Source organism: Euprymna scolopes, chromosome 11 (genome assembly GCF_053919585.1).
Source record: "Euprymna scolopes isolate OS-2025 chromosome 11, ASM5391958v1, whole genome shotgun sequence".
NCBI classification, from domain to species: domain Eukaryota; kingdom Metazoa; phylum Mollusca; class Cephalopoda; order Sepiida; family Sepiolidae; genus Euprymna; species Euprymna scolopes.
In genome coordinates, this window is record NC_136492.1 from 1,000,465 (window position 1) to 1,019,594 (window position 19,130).

The window sequence follows — 19,130 nt, forward strand, 5'->3', positions numbered from 1 at the left end:
TGGCCTTTGGCAGACCCTAGATGTGTCAGCAGGACTCGGCACCGACCCATAAGTACACAGAGTACCAGCCTTGGCTTCAGAAAGAGTGCTATGGCTTTAAACGTTTCTCTTACTGGATCCCCTCCTCCCAGAGATTAACCAGCTGGAGTATTACGATCAGTTATTTATCACTAACATGACCTATCAAAACACCAAAGCCACCATTCGCTGAGTATTTGCCGTGCTTCCGCCGGCGCTTGTGGAAAAGGCACACTCCCAGTTTCGGATTTGTATCGAGGCGTTGATTAAGGCTTAACGAAGCTAAATTAAATCGATGTCAACTCTACTACATAATGAAGTTACCTGAATTGATTCTTTCAATAAAAGCTTTAACATGATGATGTAGTGTGGTTTTCTTGTGAGCGACAATTTTATCGTCCATCATATATATATATATATATATATATATATATATGTGTGTGTGTGTGTGTGTGTGTGTGTGTGTGTTTGTATGTGTGTGTGTGCGCGCGCGCGTGTGTGTGTGTATTTTTAATTACATTTTCACCCCAAACAAGGCACATTGCTACTTTGATGTAGGGGGCTACTATCAATGACATAATCTACAGGGGTACTGTGTGGGGAGTTGGGCAGCAAGATATCAGTTCACGTTACACTTGAACTTTTGCATGTCAGTACAGTTGGAGAAGCAGAAACCCAAAGTCTAGCGGTTCTGGGGAAGAAACTACTGGAGTAGAAGGCTCTCTTACATCTAGGGATCTCTACTGTGAAGTGGTGGGATTTATCTGCTTGTCGGGTTTGTCAGGGGTATTTACGTCGAGGGGGCACGAGTGCTTGCAGTTCGTCGAAGCATTCATCGTTAAAGTACTTGTAGAATGGGACAGAGGCTGAAGCTTAGATGACAGTTCAGGAGCTATCAGGTTGGCGACTCTCTTTTGAACCTTGTCTATGAGCGAGAGATTAGTTGCAGATACACCAGCCAAAATATGACAACAATACTCTATACATGGGCGAATGGTGGTACAGGATACTTTCGGGCGTTAGTAGCTTTCTAGTACGTTAGAGAGAACCTACCTTCTTAGCAGCGGTTCTGGCAATGCTCTCAATGCAATTGTTTCCTGTGCACGTTAGGCCGAGGAGTTTAAAAGACGTACTTTCAGATAAAGAGTCTTTGACCATTGCTATTGGTGGTAGAGAAGGTTTCATGTAATTATTGAAGGAAATAAGTTTAGTCTTGGCAGCATTGAATGTGACCATCCATTTTTGTCCTCATTGCACTACAGATTGGAGGTCATCCTCTAGTGTTTTTGCCATTTCTTAGATATGTGTTCATTTGTTTTCTTGTCGTGTCTGTCATAGAGCGTGATGTCATCAGCATATATACCCATCTCGCAGACAATTTTTTCAAGGAGGTGATTTATGAATATTAGGAATTATAGCGGTCCAGGGATAGACCTTTGAGGCACTCCTGCATTTATATCACACTGTTTAGATTTACACACACACACACACACACACACACACACACACACACACACACACACACACACACACACACACACACACACACATATATATATATATATTAGTTATATATTTACATGCATAAAAGTATAGCTATGCACATAAATGAATAAATACGTCTCATAAGGTATAAAGGCGATCTATTCATAAAAATCACTCGATTTGCTTCATGTCACAAAGATAATTAAAAAAAAAATGCAAGCGACGTTCATTTTCTCAATAAAAAAACGCATACCAGATTTAATCTTATTGATGCAATATTACTATGCAGTCATTTACAACCTGTTTAACAGTCGTAACGATTTCTTGCATAACAGCTACAGAAATTGCACAAAAATTAATAAAGAAGGAATCATTTGCGTTATGGCTCGAATATTGTTGGGACTGCTTCTTTTACAGGTAATTCGTATTTTTTTTCAAGTTTCTTTTTTAATTCTCGCATATTTTTCAGTTGGTAGAAATATATTTATTAATCAACTCTACTTGTGCATGGAATGAACTTTGTGTTTGTTTGTGTGAATCCATTCCCTAATGACCCTGAAACGGCTGGGTTGATTTTTAGATATAGGTTCCTTGAACATGGACCTAAGTTAATAACTTGCTTTGAGCCCAAAACAAAAACTATTAAGGGGTCATAATAGGAGTAAAAATTTCAAAAAAAAAAATTACCTCTACGGTCGCTACTGCGGTAATGCTCCTTGCAGCAGGAGTAAAACCAAAACATTAAATCAACTTAAGAGAACTGAAATCATATACACTGTGTATTTACTAAAGAAAATAGCATCCGCATTGACTTGTACAACACAAGCTGTAAAGAGTTAAATTGGATTCAAAGACCAAGAAAGGATAATATTTAACTGATCACCACTGGCAAAGTGTATAGAGTTTTGTTACGGTTGTTTATAATATTTTTTTCTCATTTTTTTATGTAATTTTCAAGTTTTCTCATGTTTTTTGCATTTTTTTTTTGTTTTTGATTCGTTACCGACAGTCTGACTATTCGATGGATCTTGCTTGCTAGAGCCTAAGCGATGGCGTCATTTTTCAGCTCACTGGCCTTATTGACATACTATCTGGTTGCCTCGCGTTGCCCTTCCGTACAATACGCTTAAATATAATATTTTAATTTATGCATATTTCGTATGTGTTATTATAGAATCAATCCTTGATTAATTACTATATATTACGAGAAATAATTTTCCCGGTGGACAAAATAATAAATAAATAAATAATGTTAATGTCGTTTATCAAATTCCGTTTTTGTTTGTTTAAAAATCAGGTCAGCTAATATTTTGCGCTTGACGATGAATTCCCTGGAAAATTGACTTCGGTTTAATGTGTATTTTTAAAATATGCAAACAAAAAATGATTTGCGGCGATTTTAAATGGTAACCTCTTACTGTATCGCAAATTGAACTCGTTAATAATAAAATATTAAAATAAAATGGTGAGGTACATCCAGGCTTGAGCAGGGGATCATTCGATTTGTAGCCGAATACTCTACCACAAAGCCATATATTCATATTAAATGTTATGAAAATATCACTCAAGATGAGAACAGTAGTCCGAAGGGTCCAAATAATAAAAATAACGAATCTTCATCCAAAAAATTCATAAACAAATGATTAATTATTTGGTTTATTTCCCATGACAGATTTTTTCAATTTAAATATTTTTTTGTTATTTTACATTGATTGCATTTAATCATTTTGAATTATTCGAATTTGAATGTTGAAAAATTTATTAAACTAATTGGTTTTTTCTTTCAGATATTTACTCTTGCTCATTGTCTATGTCGTGATGGTAAGTTTTTATTTCATAATTTAGCAATTTATGTGTGTATATGTGTGTATGTGTGTGTATGTGTATATGTATATGTGCGTATATGTGCGAGTGTCGCATACATTACACAATCATTGGTCAGCAATTGAACTAAACTTGGGAAGAAACATTTTTTAGCGTTATAGGAAGATCAAAATTGCAATACAACCAGTGCCACCAGTAATGTTATGAAATTCGTGCGCATAAAATAATGCCTTATGCCAGACTAGGCGTGACGAGAAACGATGATTAAGATATGTTACATAACTTGTCAAATATATAGATGAGTAATGAAAGGTTTGAAAAGGTGAAATGATTATTTAAAGGCACTATGATTATTTGAAATTTCAAAAGTAAAATATTTGTTTTAACTAATGGCTATTTAAAAAGTAAAATAATTATTTAAAGGCACTAATGATTATTTAAAAAGTAAAATCATTGATTAAAAAATCACACGATTATTTAAAAATACTAATAATTATTTAAAAAGTAAAATCGATGATTAAAAAGTTAAATATTTATTTAAAAGCACTAATGATTATTTAAAAGTAAAATTATTAATAAAAATGTGAACTGATTACTTAACGGCACTAATGATAAGTTAAAAGTAAAATTATTATTTAAAAAGTGAAATAATTATTTAAAGACACTAATAATTATTTAAAAAGTACAATCACTATTTGAAAAATCAAATGATTATTTCAAAAGTCAAGTGGCTTTATTATTATTATTATTATTATTATTATTATATTATTATTATTATTATTATTATTATTATTATTATTGTTGTTGTTGTTGTTGTTATTATTATTATTATTATTATTATTATTATTATTATTATTATTATTATTGGCTCACATGGAGCTTTCACTCAAGTCAGCAGACGATCGGTTTGGAGACTTGTGCTGTTCTCTGGAAGCTGAGTGACAACAAGTCTCCCCAGACGTCCAGCTCTCTCCTCCTCCTTCGATAGCATTTGCAAATAAATGTGCGTCATCGCAACAGCCTCATATCATTGATTTCTCGCTGGTAGTGGCCATTGGTTTATACTGGAATTTGAGTGGCACTAAGCCTCCCCACGATCCCAGTTCTCTTTGCGCTTGCCCAGCGGAGGTCTGGCCAGAGCTCTCTCCTCGGTCTTTCCATCCTCCTTGACCCTTCTCGGCTCTTTGGTATCACTTTTCTATTGGGGGGGACGGTGATGAAACAATTGGGGGATACATGATGGTGGTGTAGAACTTGTAGATATGCAGCTTCGGCTTTCTTCATTCCCTGTAAAGCTTCTTTGTTATATTGTCTTGAGTTATTCCCCGCATTCTAGGGGTTTCCTTAATATTTCAGCCGTTTTCATTATCGTTAGGCGCTGTATTTTTGGCAGTTATTCCTCTGATTCCAATTTCTGCCATTCTTTTTCTGAAGTTTTTCGGAATTGTTCCTAGTGCTCCTACTATTACCGGTACTATTTTTATTTTCTTCATCATCCAAATCCCTTTTAACTCTCTGGCTAGCTCTGTGTATTTGCTTCGTTTCTCCTTTTCTTTCATACTCACCCTGTGGTCACCTGGGACAGCAAAGTCTACGATTTAACAGGATTCTTCTTTCTTGTTAATTATTACATCTGGTCTTCTTGCTTGGATGGGTTTGTCCGTCTGAATGTCCATGTCCCATAGGATTTTGTGGTTCTCGTTTTCGCGTGTTGTTGCGGGTTTATGCTTGTATCATTTGTCTGTACGCTCAAAATGCAGTCGTTTGCATAATTCCCAGTTCACCGCCCTCCCCACTTGGTCATGTCTGTTTTTGTATTCCTTTTGGGCCAGTTTGCTGCATTCACTTACTATATGGTTTATCGCTTCGTCTCTTTGTCCACAGAGTCTGCATTTTCCGTTTTCTTGTTTTATCGATCTTTGCTTTGATATGGTCGGTTCTTATCGAGTTATCTTGTGCTGCAGTAATTAGAGATTCAGTTTCTCGGTTTATATGTCCTTTTCGCATCTGTGTCCAGGTGTTTTTGTTATTCTCATCTTTTGTCATTCTTGTGAATCTTCCGTGGATTTTTTTCTCTTTCCATTTCTCTTTTCTCGTTTTGTCGTTTGTCTCTCTGTTTTCTGTTTTGTTGGGTTTTTTTCAGTGTCTCTCGCTGCCATAATTATCCTTTCAGTGTTTTACATTATGTATTTTTCTAGTTCTATTTTTTTTGTGTGTCCTTCACACAGTCTTCTATACAGATCAGTCATCTCCCGCCGTCTGTACTTTTATTACGGCTTTCTCCGGCTGTTGACGTCATGTTCCGGAGAAAGCCGGGCGTGCGCTGAGTTACGTCTGGATCACTCTCTGCATGAGTACAGCCCTTTTTTATTTGTTATTGTTGAGTTATCTGGGTTTTTTTCACTGTATTTAGTAGATTTACGCCGATATAATTCATCGTTCTGTTTATAATTGTTTATTTTTGATAAAAAAAAAAATTACAGCCATTGTACTATAAGTGGTTTGTTTGTAATACTTATAGGTAAATGTGCACTGAACAGATAGCATTATACTTAAAGTTAAATTCAAATTTTGATATATCTTTTAATTTAAACGCGATAAAAAAACAATTAAAAAAACGCTGAAAACGTACACAGTAAAACAATACGTTGTAAAATGCTCTTATGGTTGTAAACGGGTTAATGTAGATTTATTTGTAAGAAAATTGCGTTAAAATAACTTAAACGTAATATAATGTAAAAAAATGCAGAAAGTATTAACATTTTTTTGTTTGGGTAATCTAAACGCGAAAAAAAACAAACAAAAGAATTGGAACGCTGGAAACGTACACAGTAAAACAATACGTTGTCAACGGGTTAAAGTCGATTTATTTGTAAGAAAATTGTGACAGTATAATTGTAATACAGAATAGTTGCAAAACATCCCCACCCTTCACATGTTAAATAATAATTTAGTGCGCAGGTCAAATTCTGCAAAAGTAGCGATTTATGTTTATTTGTTTACGCTGTTCCATTCATGTCTTGAGACCCTCACTCCCCCTATATCACGCCACATCCTCAGAGTTTATGTACGCATACGCAACCGGAAGTCGTAAACCGGATGTTGGGTTACAATACCCGTTACAAGGTCATTTGAGTTTTATAATTATATAAATTTAATATAAAATATAATTTTTTACCAGATATGATATCACATACATCGCTATGGTATAATTATTACCATAAATCGGTATTTTTTTTTTTAGTTTACCGACGCCTCGGCATTCACCTTTTAATTGTTGATTCTTATCAGTTTTGGGGGACGCTGAGAACGAATATTGCATTTATTTCTTGCGCAAACGAGTAGTTTCCTCATATTTGAAGACATTTAGTATCCAACGTAATCATTACAGTTTGGCAAGCAATATGGCCGCCCGTGCATTTACTAAAAACAAAAAAGTGCCAAACGAGCCAAAAAATGACCCCAGGCCTCCTTTTACTTTCTCATAATTGGAGAAATAATTATTTTTATGATAAAAAAGACATTTATTTTCGTTTTTTTTTTACACAAACCGATTTTTTTCTTCTGACACCAAATCTGATAATCAAACCCGTCGCAAATTTACCGTTTGCATGGTATGAACTCCTGGACCCTGGATCTTTTTGAAGAAAAGTGGGGGATCACTTTTCTATGATAATGTAACCTAACATGAGCACCCACACGTTTACCCCCCCCCCCCAACATTTTGTTTATATTGGGGCGGGGGGATGTCGGCGGCGGCCGGGTGGATGTTGGGGCGTTGTTGTAATTTTACTATCTAGAAATGTTCCCTGTGAAGGTGTGTTTGGCAATGAGCATAAATAAAAGACAAGGTCAGACGTTTAAAACCATTGGCGTAGACCTGACATCAGACTGCTTCAGTCACGGTATGTTCTACGTCTCCATCAGCCGGACAGGAAATTCAGAAAAACTCTACATTCTGGCTCCAAATCAAAGAAGCAGAAATGTAGTTTACCACGAGGCTCTTCAATGAAACGTTCTACAAAACGATATGATGAAAAACTGATATGATTTGATTGTGGTATATTTTCAGTATTCAATGTGTTCAATGTGTTAGATGAGATTTAAGCATCGAGTTGAAATTTACTTCCCTCTTACAACATCCACACCTACTGGAAAGCTGCCCACAAATCGCGTACCTGACAGCAGAAAAGTCCCGTGCGCGGGTATCTTTGCTTGTATATATATATATATATATATATATATATAGAGAGAGAGAGAGAGAGAGAGAGAGAGAGAAAGAGAGAGAGAGAGAGAGAGAGAGAGATGTTTTATTTGTTTTTGTTAGCGATACTCTTTGAACGAATTCAATTATTTATACGAAAGTGCATTTTTATCTAAACGCGAGTTGGGAATAATTTTCCCTTTGGCCAATTTGATACCCCCTAAATAGAGAGCGACATGCATATATTATTGTTTTTTTTTTTAATTTTTAAATGTAATTATCCACTGACACGTGTTTCGTCGTCTACGACTCATCAGAGTGGCTGAATCTAGCGAGATTCGAAATCTGATTTCGAATCTTGCTAGATTCAGCCATTCTGATGAGTCGTAGACGACGAAACACGTGTCAGTGGATAATTATATTTAAAAGAAATAATATATATATATATATATATATATATATATATATATATATATATATATATATATATATATATATATGTATTCCTCATAAATTTTTATTTCGGTTTCAATTCAAGTTAATGCACCCAAGTCATATGCATATATTTTTTTATTTTTGAAATCGCAACATTATAACATATAAAAACCGATAGAACATTGACTCTATATAGATACGAAATCTGCAAGAATTAAAATATCATATTTAAGCGTCTATTACGACCGGGCTTTACCAGACGTTCTTGCTCGCTTAGATGAATATTTTGCAGTTTTAACAAAAAAGCTACAGTAATATCAGAGCGTGTCAATTTACGCTTAATATCTACAGAATGTCAACATCAGTATATTACATATGAATGAATCCTCTGTGGAATTTCCACCGGCCCCGCTAGTTATTATTATTATTATTATTATTATTATTATTATTATTATTATTGTTGTTGTTGTTATTATTATTATTATTATTATTATTATTATTATTATTATTATTATTATGGTTGGCTCACAAGATACTTTCACACAGGTTAGCAAAGATCTCTCTTTGATACTAACCTGTCGTGTTTCCTGGAGACTGAGTGACAACAAGTTTCCCCAGGTTTTCCAGCACCCTCCACATTTCCCAATAACATTTGCAAATGACTTTGCATTATGGCAACAGTCGCTTACCATTGATTTAAAAGCACTAATGATTACTTAAACGTAAAATTATTAATTAAAATGTCAACTGATTATTTAACTGCACTAATGATAATTTAAAAATAGAATTATTATTTAAAAAGCGAAATGATTATTTAAAGACACTAATAATTATTTAAAAAGTAAAATCACTAGCTGAAAAATGAAATGATTATTTAAAAAATTAAATGTTTTTATTATTTATTTTCATTATAATTATTATTATTATTGTTATTTTTATTTTCATTATTATTATTATTATTATTATTATTATTATTATTATTATTATTATTATTATTATTTGCCTATAGAAATGTGTAAATTTGTGTCTGGTCATCGTCGTCGTCGCCGTGGAAAAATGCATGACATTTTTGGGACTGTTTGAACTAATACGAAAGACAAGAGAAGCCTTAGTTTTTTTCCGGATTTAACTGTTTGAATTAATACGAAGGAAAGGAAAAAAAATGCCCAATTATTTATTGGTTGTTCGTATTGTTGCTATTATTATTAGTAGTAGTAGTAGTATTAGTAGTATTAGTAGTAGTAGTAGTAGTAGTAACAGTAGTTGTGGGGGTAGTGGTGGTATGTTTTTATTATTATTGTAGCTGCTATTATAGGTGTTGTTTTTGCTGTCATTGTTATTGTTGTTGTTGCTGTTGTTATTGTTACTACCAATATTAGTGTTACTATTATCATTGTAGATTTTATTTCTACTGTTGTTGGTGGTGGTAATGGTAGTAGTGGTGGTGGTGGAGGAAAAAGGTCGCGAGGGGATCTTTGACCTTGGTGGGGAACCCTTCTAGTGATGATGTCTCGATAAAACTATCAGTGGTGGTGTAACCTAAAATGGACTAACCCCATTTATGGAAGAATGTCAAATATTTATGGAAGAATGTCAAATATTTATGGAAGAATGTCAAATATTGAAAATAACGACGTGAATGAGGCTGGAACGTCTTGCGATGGCCTCAGGTCAGGTAGGTGTCACCCACTGGTCAACAGGCTTGGTCCTATCGTCATCATACAACTGTTCGAAATTCTGAGGATGTGGCTGGATAGAGGGAGAGTGAGAATTGCCAGAGAGGGTCCCAAGACACGAAGGGAGTTAAAACAGGAAATGTCAAAAAAACATGGACGGATGAGGAAAGTAGATTACTATGGGAATGCTTTGTAAGAAGTGGAAGTACCAAATCTGGTGGATATATCCGAAAAGTTAGGGAAGAAAGGAAATCGAGAGGAGGAGGAGGAGCTAGAAGTGTCGGAAATTTGAAATCCCAGTTAAAACAAATTAAAAATAACAACCTACTTTCAGTAATTGAACGGATGGTTAAGAATGAAATAAATAATGGAAGTAAAATTGATGAATTAGCTCTGATGAAAGAACTGAGAGAGTGGAAGTGCAGAAGGGAAAAGTAAGCGATGATGGGAGGCGGGCAACTGAGGAGGTATGGAATTCTATGGTTAGGGGAAGTGACGAGAAGGGGTTTGAAGGATCTAAGGTAGATGAGATCATTGATTTTGAGACAATGGAACCAGTGTAAGGAGTAGATGTAGGTAGAATTGGTGATGAAGTTTGAACTTTTACTTCTGTAGAAAAAGTATTACTTCAGAAGTTAAGAGAGGTTCTTATTAGAGACGAGATATTCCAAGCATGAAGAGCAGTGATAGGCGGAATGTAAAAAGCGAGGTAAAAATAGTCTTGGCTTAATACAGAGGGAAAAGAGAGAAACAAAGTATAGAAGGCCATACTGGCAGAGGCGGCTTAAAAAAAGTATTAAACGGTGGCGAAAAGACATTGGTAGAATCGAAGAAATAAGAAAAGGATTTAAACTAGGAGAGAAAGCTAAGGACAAGCTTGAAAGGAGGTATAGATTGCTGGAAAATGGAACGATGAGCGTTCTAACAATGTTGAAAGAGAAGATCCACACTGGTGGTATGAAAATTCGAAACTTTGTTGGAAAAATTGTTGCGTTTCGGCAAAACAACCTTTTCCGAGACAATCAGTCTCAGGTGTATAAAGAATTAAATGGTAGTAAACAAGCGGGAAATAACAACACCCCAAATGCAAAAGATGCCAGGAATGCCTTTATCCACCTATAACTGCTGCCCTGCAAAGGGTCGTAGTGTCGGGAGATGTCCCTGATTGGCTTCTGAAGGGAAGAACAACACTGATTAGGAAAGATACTGCAAAGGGAACTGATGCCAATAATTATAGACTAATAACATGTCTGCCACTGATGTGGAAACTGTTGACTGGAATCTTTGCAGAGAAAATTTATGAACATCTTCAGAGTAGTGGTGTTTTTGCTGACAAACATAAGGGGTGTCGGAATGGCTCGAGAGGTACCAAAGAGTAACTACTGATTGATAAAGCATTAATTCAGGACGCCAAGAACAAGAAGAAGAAATATGAGCATAGCATGAATCGATTACAGAAAGGATTATGACATGGTTCCTCATTTATGGATACGTGAAACACTATTTATGATGAAGGTTACAGAGAATGTGGTAGGGATTTTAGAGACAGGTATGGCTCAATGGAAAACGGTGCTGACAGTAAACAGAGAGGTAATGAGACAGGTTGACATTAAACGTGGAATTTTCCAAGGAGATTCGTTATCGCCACTTCTTTTTGTTATGATAATGATGCCACTGAGCATCCTCTTGAAGAGAGAAAAATTGGGGTATAACTTTGGATATGGTGATAGACGTGTGGTTTGAGTTGTCCCCCTTTGCAAATTGGCTGTTTGGAGAACTGGAAAACTAGATTGCTCTGTGTGGTTTGAGTTGTCCCCCTTTGCAAATTGGCTGTTTGGAGAAATGGAAAACTAGATGGCTCTGGTTGATAGTCAATTTGCATAAGTGGAGAAATGGACAGCATATAAACGGTACTTTTTTTAAGCAGGTGTGAAGAGCGCAGAGTGTGAAACGAGGGTTGGAAGAAGTGACGGTGAATTATTTTTGGACGTTGAAGAGCTCAACCTTTTGGAAGGAACAGCTGGGTCTTATATATTTATTTTTAATTTCTTTTTTTTTCTACTTCACTACAAGACGCCTCAACCATCTACTGTTTATGGATGATTTAAAAATATTCGGTAGAAATGAAAAGGAAATGGAGAGATTGGTAAAACTTGTGGGGACATACTCAGATGACATTGGGATGGAGTTTCGGATTAGTAAATGTGCGGTGCTGGTGAGAAAAAGAGGAGTAAAGGTTCATTCGAATGGAATAGTGCTGCCAAATGGAGAAATCATGAAAGAAATAGAAGATACAGGATATAAGTATTTGGGAATGCGGGACGCTGTAGGCATCATGAACAGAGAAATGAAAGAAAAAGTCAGGAAGGAGTAAGAAGAGTGAAACTAATTCCAAAGTCGAAACTGTATGGAGGAAATCTAATGAAAGCAGTAAATGCATGGGCAGTCGGTGTTTTGAGATACAGTGCGGGAATTTTAGAATGGTCTGACAAGGATTTGCATGCTATGGATATCAAAACAAGAAAAGTTTCAGCAATGTTTGGTATATTTCACATTCGAAGTAGCGTAGCAAGGCTGTATCAAAAGAGGAAAGATGGTGGGAGAGGATTGAAAAGTGTAAAAGATTGTGTTAGAACCGAGGAGATGTCGTTGAAGAAGCATGTAGTTAGAAGTTGGGAGTGGATGATTAAGGTTGTGGTCAATGAAGTGGAGGTATGTGAGACCAAGGCTGATTATATGAAGCGTATATAGATAGAGAAAAGGCAGAGGAACTGGCTAGGAAGAAAATGCATGGAAGGTTCTTCCAGGATATAGCAGAAGTGGCTGATGAAAGATCATGGCAATTTCTTAGAGCTGGGTATCTGGCTAAGAGTACTGAAGCTTTTGTGTGCCCAGCACAAGAGCAGGCATTAGAAACACGATTGTTCAAAAAAGTGGTTCTAGGAGAGGAAGTTGCTGCAGAATGCCGGATTTGTGGTAAGACACCAGAGTCAATTGCGCACCTTGCAGCAGGGTGTAGTGGACTGGCCCAGAGAGAGTACCGCAAAAGACACGATCGCATAGGACTCCGGATATATTGGGAGGTGTGTAAGAGGGTTGGCGGTGAAGTGTGCTGGAAAATGATTTGAGGAGGTCCCTGATGAAGTGAGAACAAGTGAGGATGGCAAGGTAGAGGTATGGTTGGACAGAAGTGCCATAACAACCAAACAATTCGAACATAATCGTCATAATTTATCTGTGCGTTCGAGATGCAGTTGTTTGCATAATTCCCAGTGTACTGCCCTTCACACTTGGTTGTGCTTGTTCTTGTATTTCTTTTCGGCTAGTTTGCAACATTCACTTACTATATAGTTTATCGTTTCGTCTCTTTGTCCACAGAGTCTGCATTTACAGTTTTCTTGTGTTTTATCGATCTTTCCTTTGATGCTTTTGATTCTTGTTTAATTATCTTGCAGTTGTAAGAGATTCAGTTATGAATGTGCCATTTTCGCATTCATGTCCAAGTAATCTTATATTTTGTCATCCTTATGAATATTCCATGTAGTTGTTTTTCTTCCCACCTTTTTCTGTAATCGTCTCTTCTATGTCCCTGTTTTCTGTCTGGGGGGGTCCAATGTCTCTCGCTGCTATGATTATTCTTTCAGTCTTTTTCGTTATGTATTTTTCTAATTCTTTTTTGTGTCATGCACAAAGTCTTCTATAAAAACTAGTTATCTCCTGCCTTCTTTCCTTTTCACGTAAAGTCGGTCAACATCGTTCTTTAGGTGTACTATATTGTGCATGATCATGGCTTTCCTGGTCTTCTGATTGAGCTGTCTCAGTTCTTCTTTGGTCTACCCTATGAACTATCTAGAGCATCTTACTAGTGATACTGACCATGTATTTAACCTTTTATTAGGTTTCTGCTATATAATCTTGTTTCTAGAAGTTTTCTTTCCAATTTTTATTTCTGTGACTGTCATGGTGTCTGCTTCTAGAACTCCCACGTATTTATAGGCGTCTTGTCCCCATAGAGCTCTCGTTTCCATATGGTTAAGTAGTCCCATGCCTTTTGTTATCTACAGTTTTCCCTTTCTTATAATTAGTAGTGCGCAGTAATTGTCTGTATTTTTGAGATGAGGTGTTTTCATTGATTGAGATTGTCGGATTGACTTCCTCATCTTGGTTGTTATTGTCACAACTTCATTGTTATTGTCCGGCCTTCATCAGGTGTTTTGTATCGAACCGTTTGTTAGGAGTCTCGAACCCAACCCTTTATTATTATTACGGGGGTACCGTGTTCGGATTCCAGCTAGGCTTTGGAACATAGTTGCTGATTCTCTGTTTTGAATGTTACTTTTCACTGCCTTCGTTCAGGATTGAACTCAGCACTGTAAACTTTGATACAACGTCTAGGACCACTTGGCCATATGTCACTAGAACAATTCTTAGTTGGTTTTTCTTACTGTTAAACCTATGTTGTTATTCAAGGTTCTCTCTCTCTCTATCAGAGGTGTCCAAATTGCATTCAGCTCTACGCTTAGTTTGCTCAGTAGCTTGTTATGTCCAAGCATGTGAGCTGTTTCTTTAAGTTTTCTCGCTTTCCCGTGGGTCTCTGTGTTTATTATTTTTACTTCATCCCATAGGGGGCGATGGTCCCCCTTCTCCATCCAGACTTGGTTGGCTATACCCGATTTTTCCGTCTCCTCTTCAGTTACCGCTTTTTCGTGTTCTTCCACCCAGCAAACTATGTCCCCATAGGGCTCTAGCTGGAGTCCGAACACGGTACTCCCTAATAATAATAAAGGGTTGGGTTCGAGAATTCTAACAAACGGTTCCTCAGTTCGAGGCAAAACACCTGATGAAGGCCGGAGGGCAAAACGGCCGAAACGTTGTGACAATAACAACCAAGATGAGGAAGTCAGTCCGACAATCTCAATCAATAGTAGTGCGCACTTTTCGATACCAAACTCCATTTGGATATCCTGGCTGAAAATCCTGGTAGTGTTTATTAGTGTCTCAAGTTCCTTTTCGCTTCTTGCGAAAAGTTTCAGGTCGTCGATGTACATCAGGTGGTTAATTTTTGCCTCTGTATTGGAGAACTTGTATCCAGCTTGGCACTTTCTAAGTATATTGTTCAGGGACATCATGGCAAAAACTTATTTAAATAGTAAAATGAATATTTAAAAGTCAAATTTTTATTTTAAATAGACAAATGATTATTTATAAAATCAAATGATTACTTAAAAATTCAAATGATCATTTAAATGGTAAAATTATTATTTAAAAAGAAAATTTATTATTTTGAATAAAGTCAAATGGTCAGGTAAACAGCCAAAAAGTTGCTTAAAAAGACGAATAGTTATTTAAAACAAATAGTTATTTAAAATTACGAAATAATTACTTGAAAAGTTAAACGATGCGTATTAAAAAAATCTAATGACTATTAAAACGTCATATTATGATAACCAAGATAATAGATTATTTAAAATTGTAAAATGATTACTTATAGAAGCCATATAATTACTTAAACGTTAATATATTTAAAATATTTCTATATAAATTAAATGATCATTTAGATATCAGTAGAATAATTATTTTACATATTAAAATACTTTCTTAAAACATTAAATGATTATTTAAAAATCAAATAATTATTTTAAAATGCAAATGATTCTATAAAAATCAAATGATTACTTCAAAAGCTAAATGATAAATTAAAAGTAAAATGATTATTTAAAAAACTAAATGATTATTCACAAATAAAAACGACTATTTTAAAATTGAAATGATTATTTTAAATAGTCAAATATATACTTAAAAAGTAAAATGAGTACTTAAACAGATAAATCATTATTTTAAATGATCAAATAATTAATTAAAAAAGTTAAATGATTATTTAAAAAGCCCAACGAATATTTTTAATGGTCAAATGATTAATTAAAAAAGCAAATGATTACTCTAAAGTCGGATCATTATTTAAAAACACGAATGCTTATTTACTTAGTGAAATGATTATTTGAAAAGTCAAATTACAAAGTACAAGTCTAATGTCTAAAGACGTAAAAAGCCTAATAATTTCTTAAAATGTCAAATGGCTATTTAAAAAGACAAAAATTATTTTAAATGGTAAAAAGATTCCTTAAACAGTCAAATGATGATTTTAAAAGTCAAATGATTTCTAAAATGTCAAATGATTATTTTAAAAAATCAGATGATTATTGAAAAGAACAAATAATTATTTTAAATGATTTAAAAATTACTCAAATGTAAAATAATTAATAAATAGTCAAATAATTACTTTAAAATAAAATGCTTATTTTAAATGGAGGAATTATTATTTAAACACTGAAATTATTATTTTAAAAGTTAAATGATGGTTTAAAAAGTCATATAATTACTTAAAACATGCTAATATTTGCTTAAAACGTCAAATCATTATTTGAAAAGTCAAATATTAACTTTAAAAGTAAAATAATGACGTAACAAGTAAAATGATTACTTAAAAAGTAAAACCATTTTTACAAATACAAATAATTAGTTAAAAAGTCAAATAATTATTTAAAAAATCAATTAATTACTTAAAACATCAATTAATTAAGAAGCTAAATCATTGTGTTAAAAGTTAAAGTGTTAAAAAATTATTAGTTAAAAAGTCAAATAATTATTTAAAAAATCAATTAATTACTTAAAACATCAATTAAGAAGCTAAATCATTGTGTTAAAAGTTAAAGTGTTAAAAATTATTAGTTAAAAAGTTCAATAATTATTTAAAAAGGCTAATGATTATTTTAAATAGTCAAATGATTATTAAAAAAAGTCAGCTGATTATTCAAAACAAAATCCTGAACCTTATTTATAATTTATTATTTTCCATTCTATTTTAGGATGGCAAGAAAAATTCGGCAATTGTTACCTGTTTGCAAACATACGCAGAAGCTATCATCTTGCTACCAGTATCTGTGAAAGGTAAGCCAAAAAGCTGAGTAAAATACTTCCCCTTGGATCCATATGTACAAGATGTCTTCAATAAGTTTCCAAACTTCTTTTTTTACAGGAATTTAAAATTGTTATAAATTCTTAAAAATTCAGTATTATATATCTATACATTTTATGAGATAACTGACCAGTTCTTTATAATTGAAGGTTAAAAAACAAGAGCAGGAATTGAAATACATCCTACTAAAGTTTTATTGTCACAGCTGGTGAATTTCAAAAACCCAAGTTAAATGTAAGGACACATAAGAAAAAGGATATGCACTGCACGTCTGTGGAACTCTGTTTCGTCTACCTGCTTCCCACCGGACTACAACTTGGATGTCTTCAAGTCCAATGTTAACAAATTCCTAATGAACCGTCCCCTTAAATAAACACTTCATCAAATCTCCACACTAACGTAATGTACTTGCAATAACCCTTATCCCTGAGTGGCTTCCGGGCCTTGATAAGTGGTGATCACTGTGTAAAAAAAAATGCAATAAAATTCTGCTTTCAACTTTGAAAAATATGTCACAGAAACGTATTGAATCTTCAGATATTTTGATCATTTTGCATGAATCGGGTATTAGTTTTTGAGTGGCATAAGAGATTCAAGGAAAGCAGAAACTCTGTGAGAGATGATGAGAGGTTTAGGAAAAGTAAGGAACAGCATAGTTGATTGGCCAAATAAAAAATTTCGTGGATAATGCCGTCGGGTGTCTATAGAGTGCACAGTTTGATATTAGTATGGAAACTGTACACACAATTATTCGCGAGGAACTGAAGATGCGGAAGATCAGACTATTTGATTAAGATGGGCATGAAGACAGTTGCTCACCTTCCATACCTTCCCCCCTGCGACTTTTGGTTATTCCATAACCTCAAGAAAAACCTTAGAGGCTTTCATTATGAGACAATAGAGGGGAAGAAAAAGACTGGGATGAGGGCCATTGACATACTCACACAATAGGATTTCTATTTTTACTTTGAGAATTTGTTTGAACAGTACACCATTGATGTTTCTTTTCCATAAATGTTTATATTTTCCAAGTTGATAACATAACAGATTTTGCAATTGTTTTCATTTTCAGTTGGTGAGGGGGAATCTTTCACCTAATCCCCTCTTAAACACACCAAATGGACTTTTATTAAGTATAATACTTTTTTTTTTAATGGAGAGTAGACAATGCATTATGGATGCGGTATCGGCAGCTTCCGTTACTGTCGCTTCTCTTTATTTGTCCCTCAGTCCTCATTTTTAATGAGTGATTTTTCTGACAAAGGGAGAAGAAAAATCTGCTTTCCAGGACGGTGGTATTTTGCTTGAATAGCCACCAGGGATGACGGAAATTTTCTGTTTCTATGCCTATCCTTGTAGCCATGTCACTAGTAAGGGTGCTGAAGGTAAACGTTTTCTCTGGGCTGATCTTACCAGCCTGATAGTCAGGGACTCGAACCTTGGATTAACCAATAAGGAGGCTATCATATCAGCAGGTTCAAAGTATTGGGGAGCTGTATTGCAATTTAGTGAATGGATTCTGGACCATGCAGTAGCTTCTGGTGGGGCCTCTCGATGCCATATTAGCGGGTAATTGTTACGGCTTTACCTTTTCATGTGCTACAAAAATATTTCTTCATTTCTATTTCTCTTACTTCCCCTCTCTGCCCTGCTTCAGGCATGTCCGTCGATCTAGTCCACAAATCCCAAAACACCATCATGAAAAGTCTCAATAAAAAAACACACGATTAAACCCGGATCTCCAACTTCTAACGTACACCCCCCACTACCAGATCTCCTTCTCTAACATCAGGGGTCTATGTTCTAACCTTCCAAAGGTTGAAACCCAATTACAGGAGACTAAACCAGACATATTATTTCTAAGTGAAACTAGCATTGGACAGACCACTTCCCTAGATGAGTTCGTAATTAAAGGATACTCTAATTTTACTTCCAAATCTGACCCCCAATATCGCCATGGGCATGGAATATGTGCCTATATAAAAGATGGCTTTCGATGTGGTAAGGGCATCTCCCGATAAGATCCTAACTTACCCTATATGTGCTTCCGGGTCGCACTTGCTCAAACTACTGCATTTATATTTGCTCTCATAACAACGGACTTAACTATCTTTAAAAGCATATCTGAGAAAATTGACCACGCACTATCTACTTATCCTTCAGCTAATATTCATGTCTGTGGAGACGTCAATGTTCACAATGTGGAATTGTTAATTCACTCAAACAAGACCGATGATGAATTCTGTCATGATTTCTCCATTGCGTATGACCTCACTCAGATTGTTCACGAACCCACCTGTGTTCCCGATACTGACGTCTAGTATGCAAGTCTCCTAGACTTCTTTCTCACAACTTGCTCTAAACTTGTTTCAGCTTCTGTTCTGTCTCCACTTGGATCTTTCGACCATTCAGTTGTATCAGTCAAGATAAAAATGAAATGTAATAAGTCCCCAGATGTACCTCTCCATCGTATAGTATATCGATACTCTATGGCTGACTGGGATAGCTTCCG

The 19,130-nt window shown here is 35.0% G+C and overlaps 1 protein-coding gene across 2 annotated transcripts in view; it reads left to right on the forward strand.

Annotated features, from left to right (window-relative positions):
* Positions 1-19,130, forward strand: part of LOC145287716 (uncharacterized) — a 640,174-nt gene that overhangs the window by 440,668 nt on the left and 180,376 nt on the right. Inside the window, exons 1-3 of one of the 2 annotated variants that reach the window (XM_080135468.1) lie at positions 1,795-1,920; positions 3,291-3,324; positions 16,509-16,590. The exons of the other annotated variant lie outside the window; for it this stretch is intronic. Of the exons in view, the coding sequence (XP_079991594.1) occupies positions 1,885-1,920; positions 3,291-3,324; positions 16,509-16,590 (152 nt within the window). The 5' untranslated portion in view covers positions 1,795-1,884. Of the gene's footprint in view, positions 1-1,794; positions 1,921-3,290; positions 3,325-16,508; positions 16,591-19,130 lie in introns of those variants that run through there. 2 annotated transcript variants of the gene reach the window in all.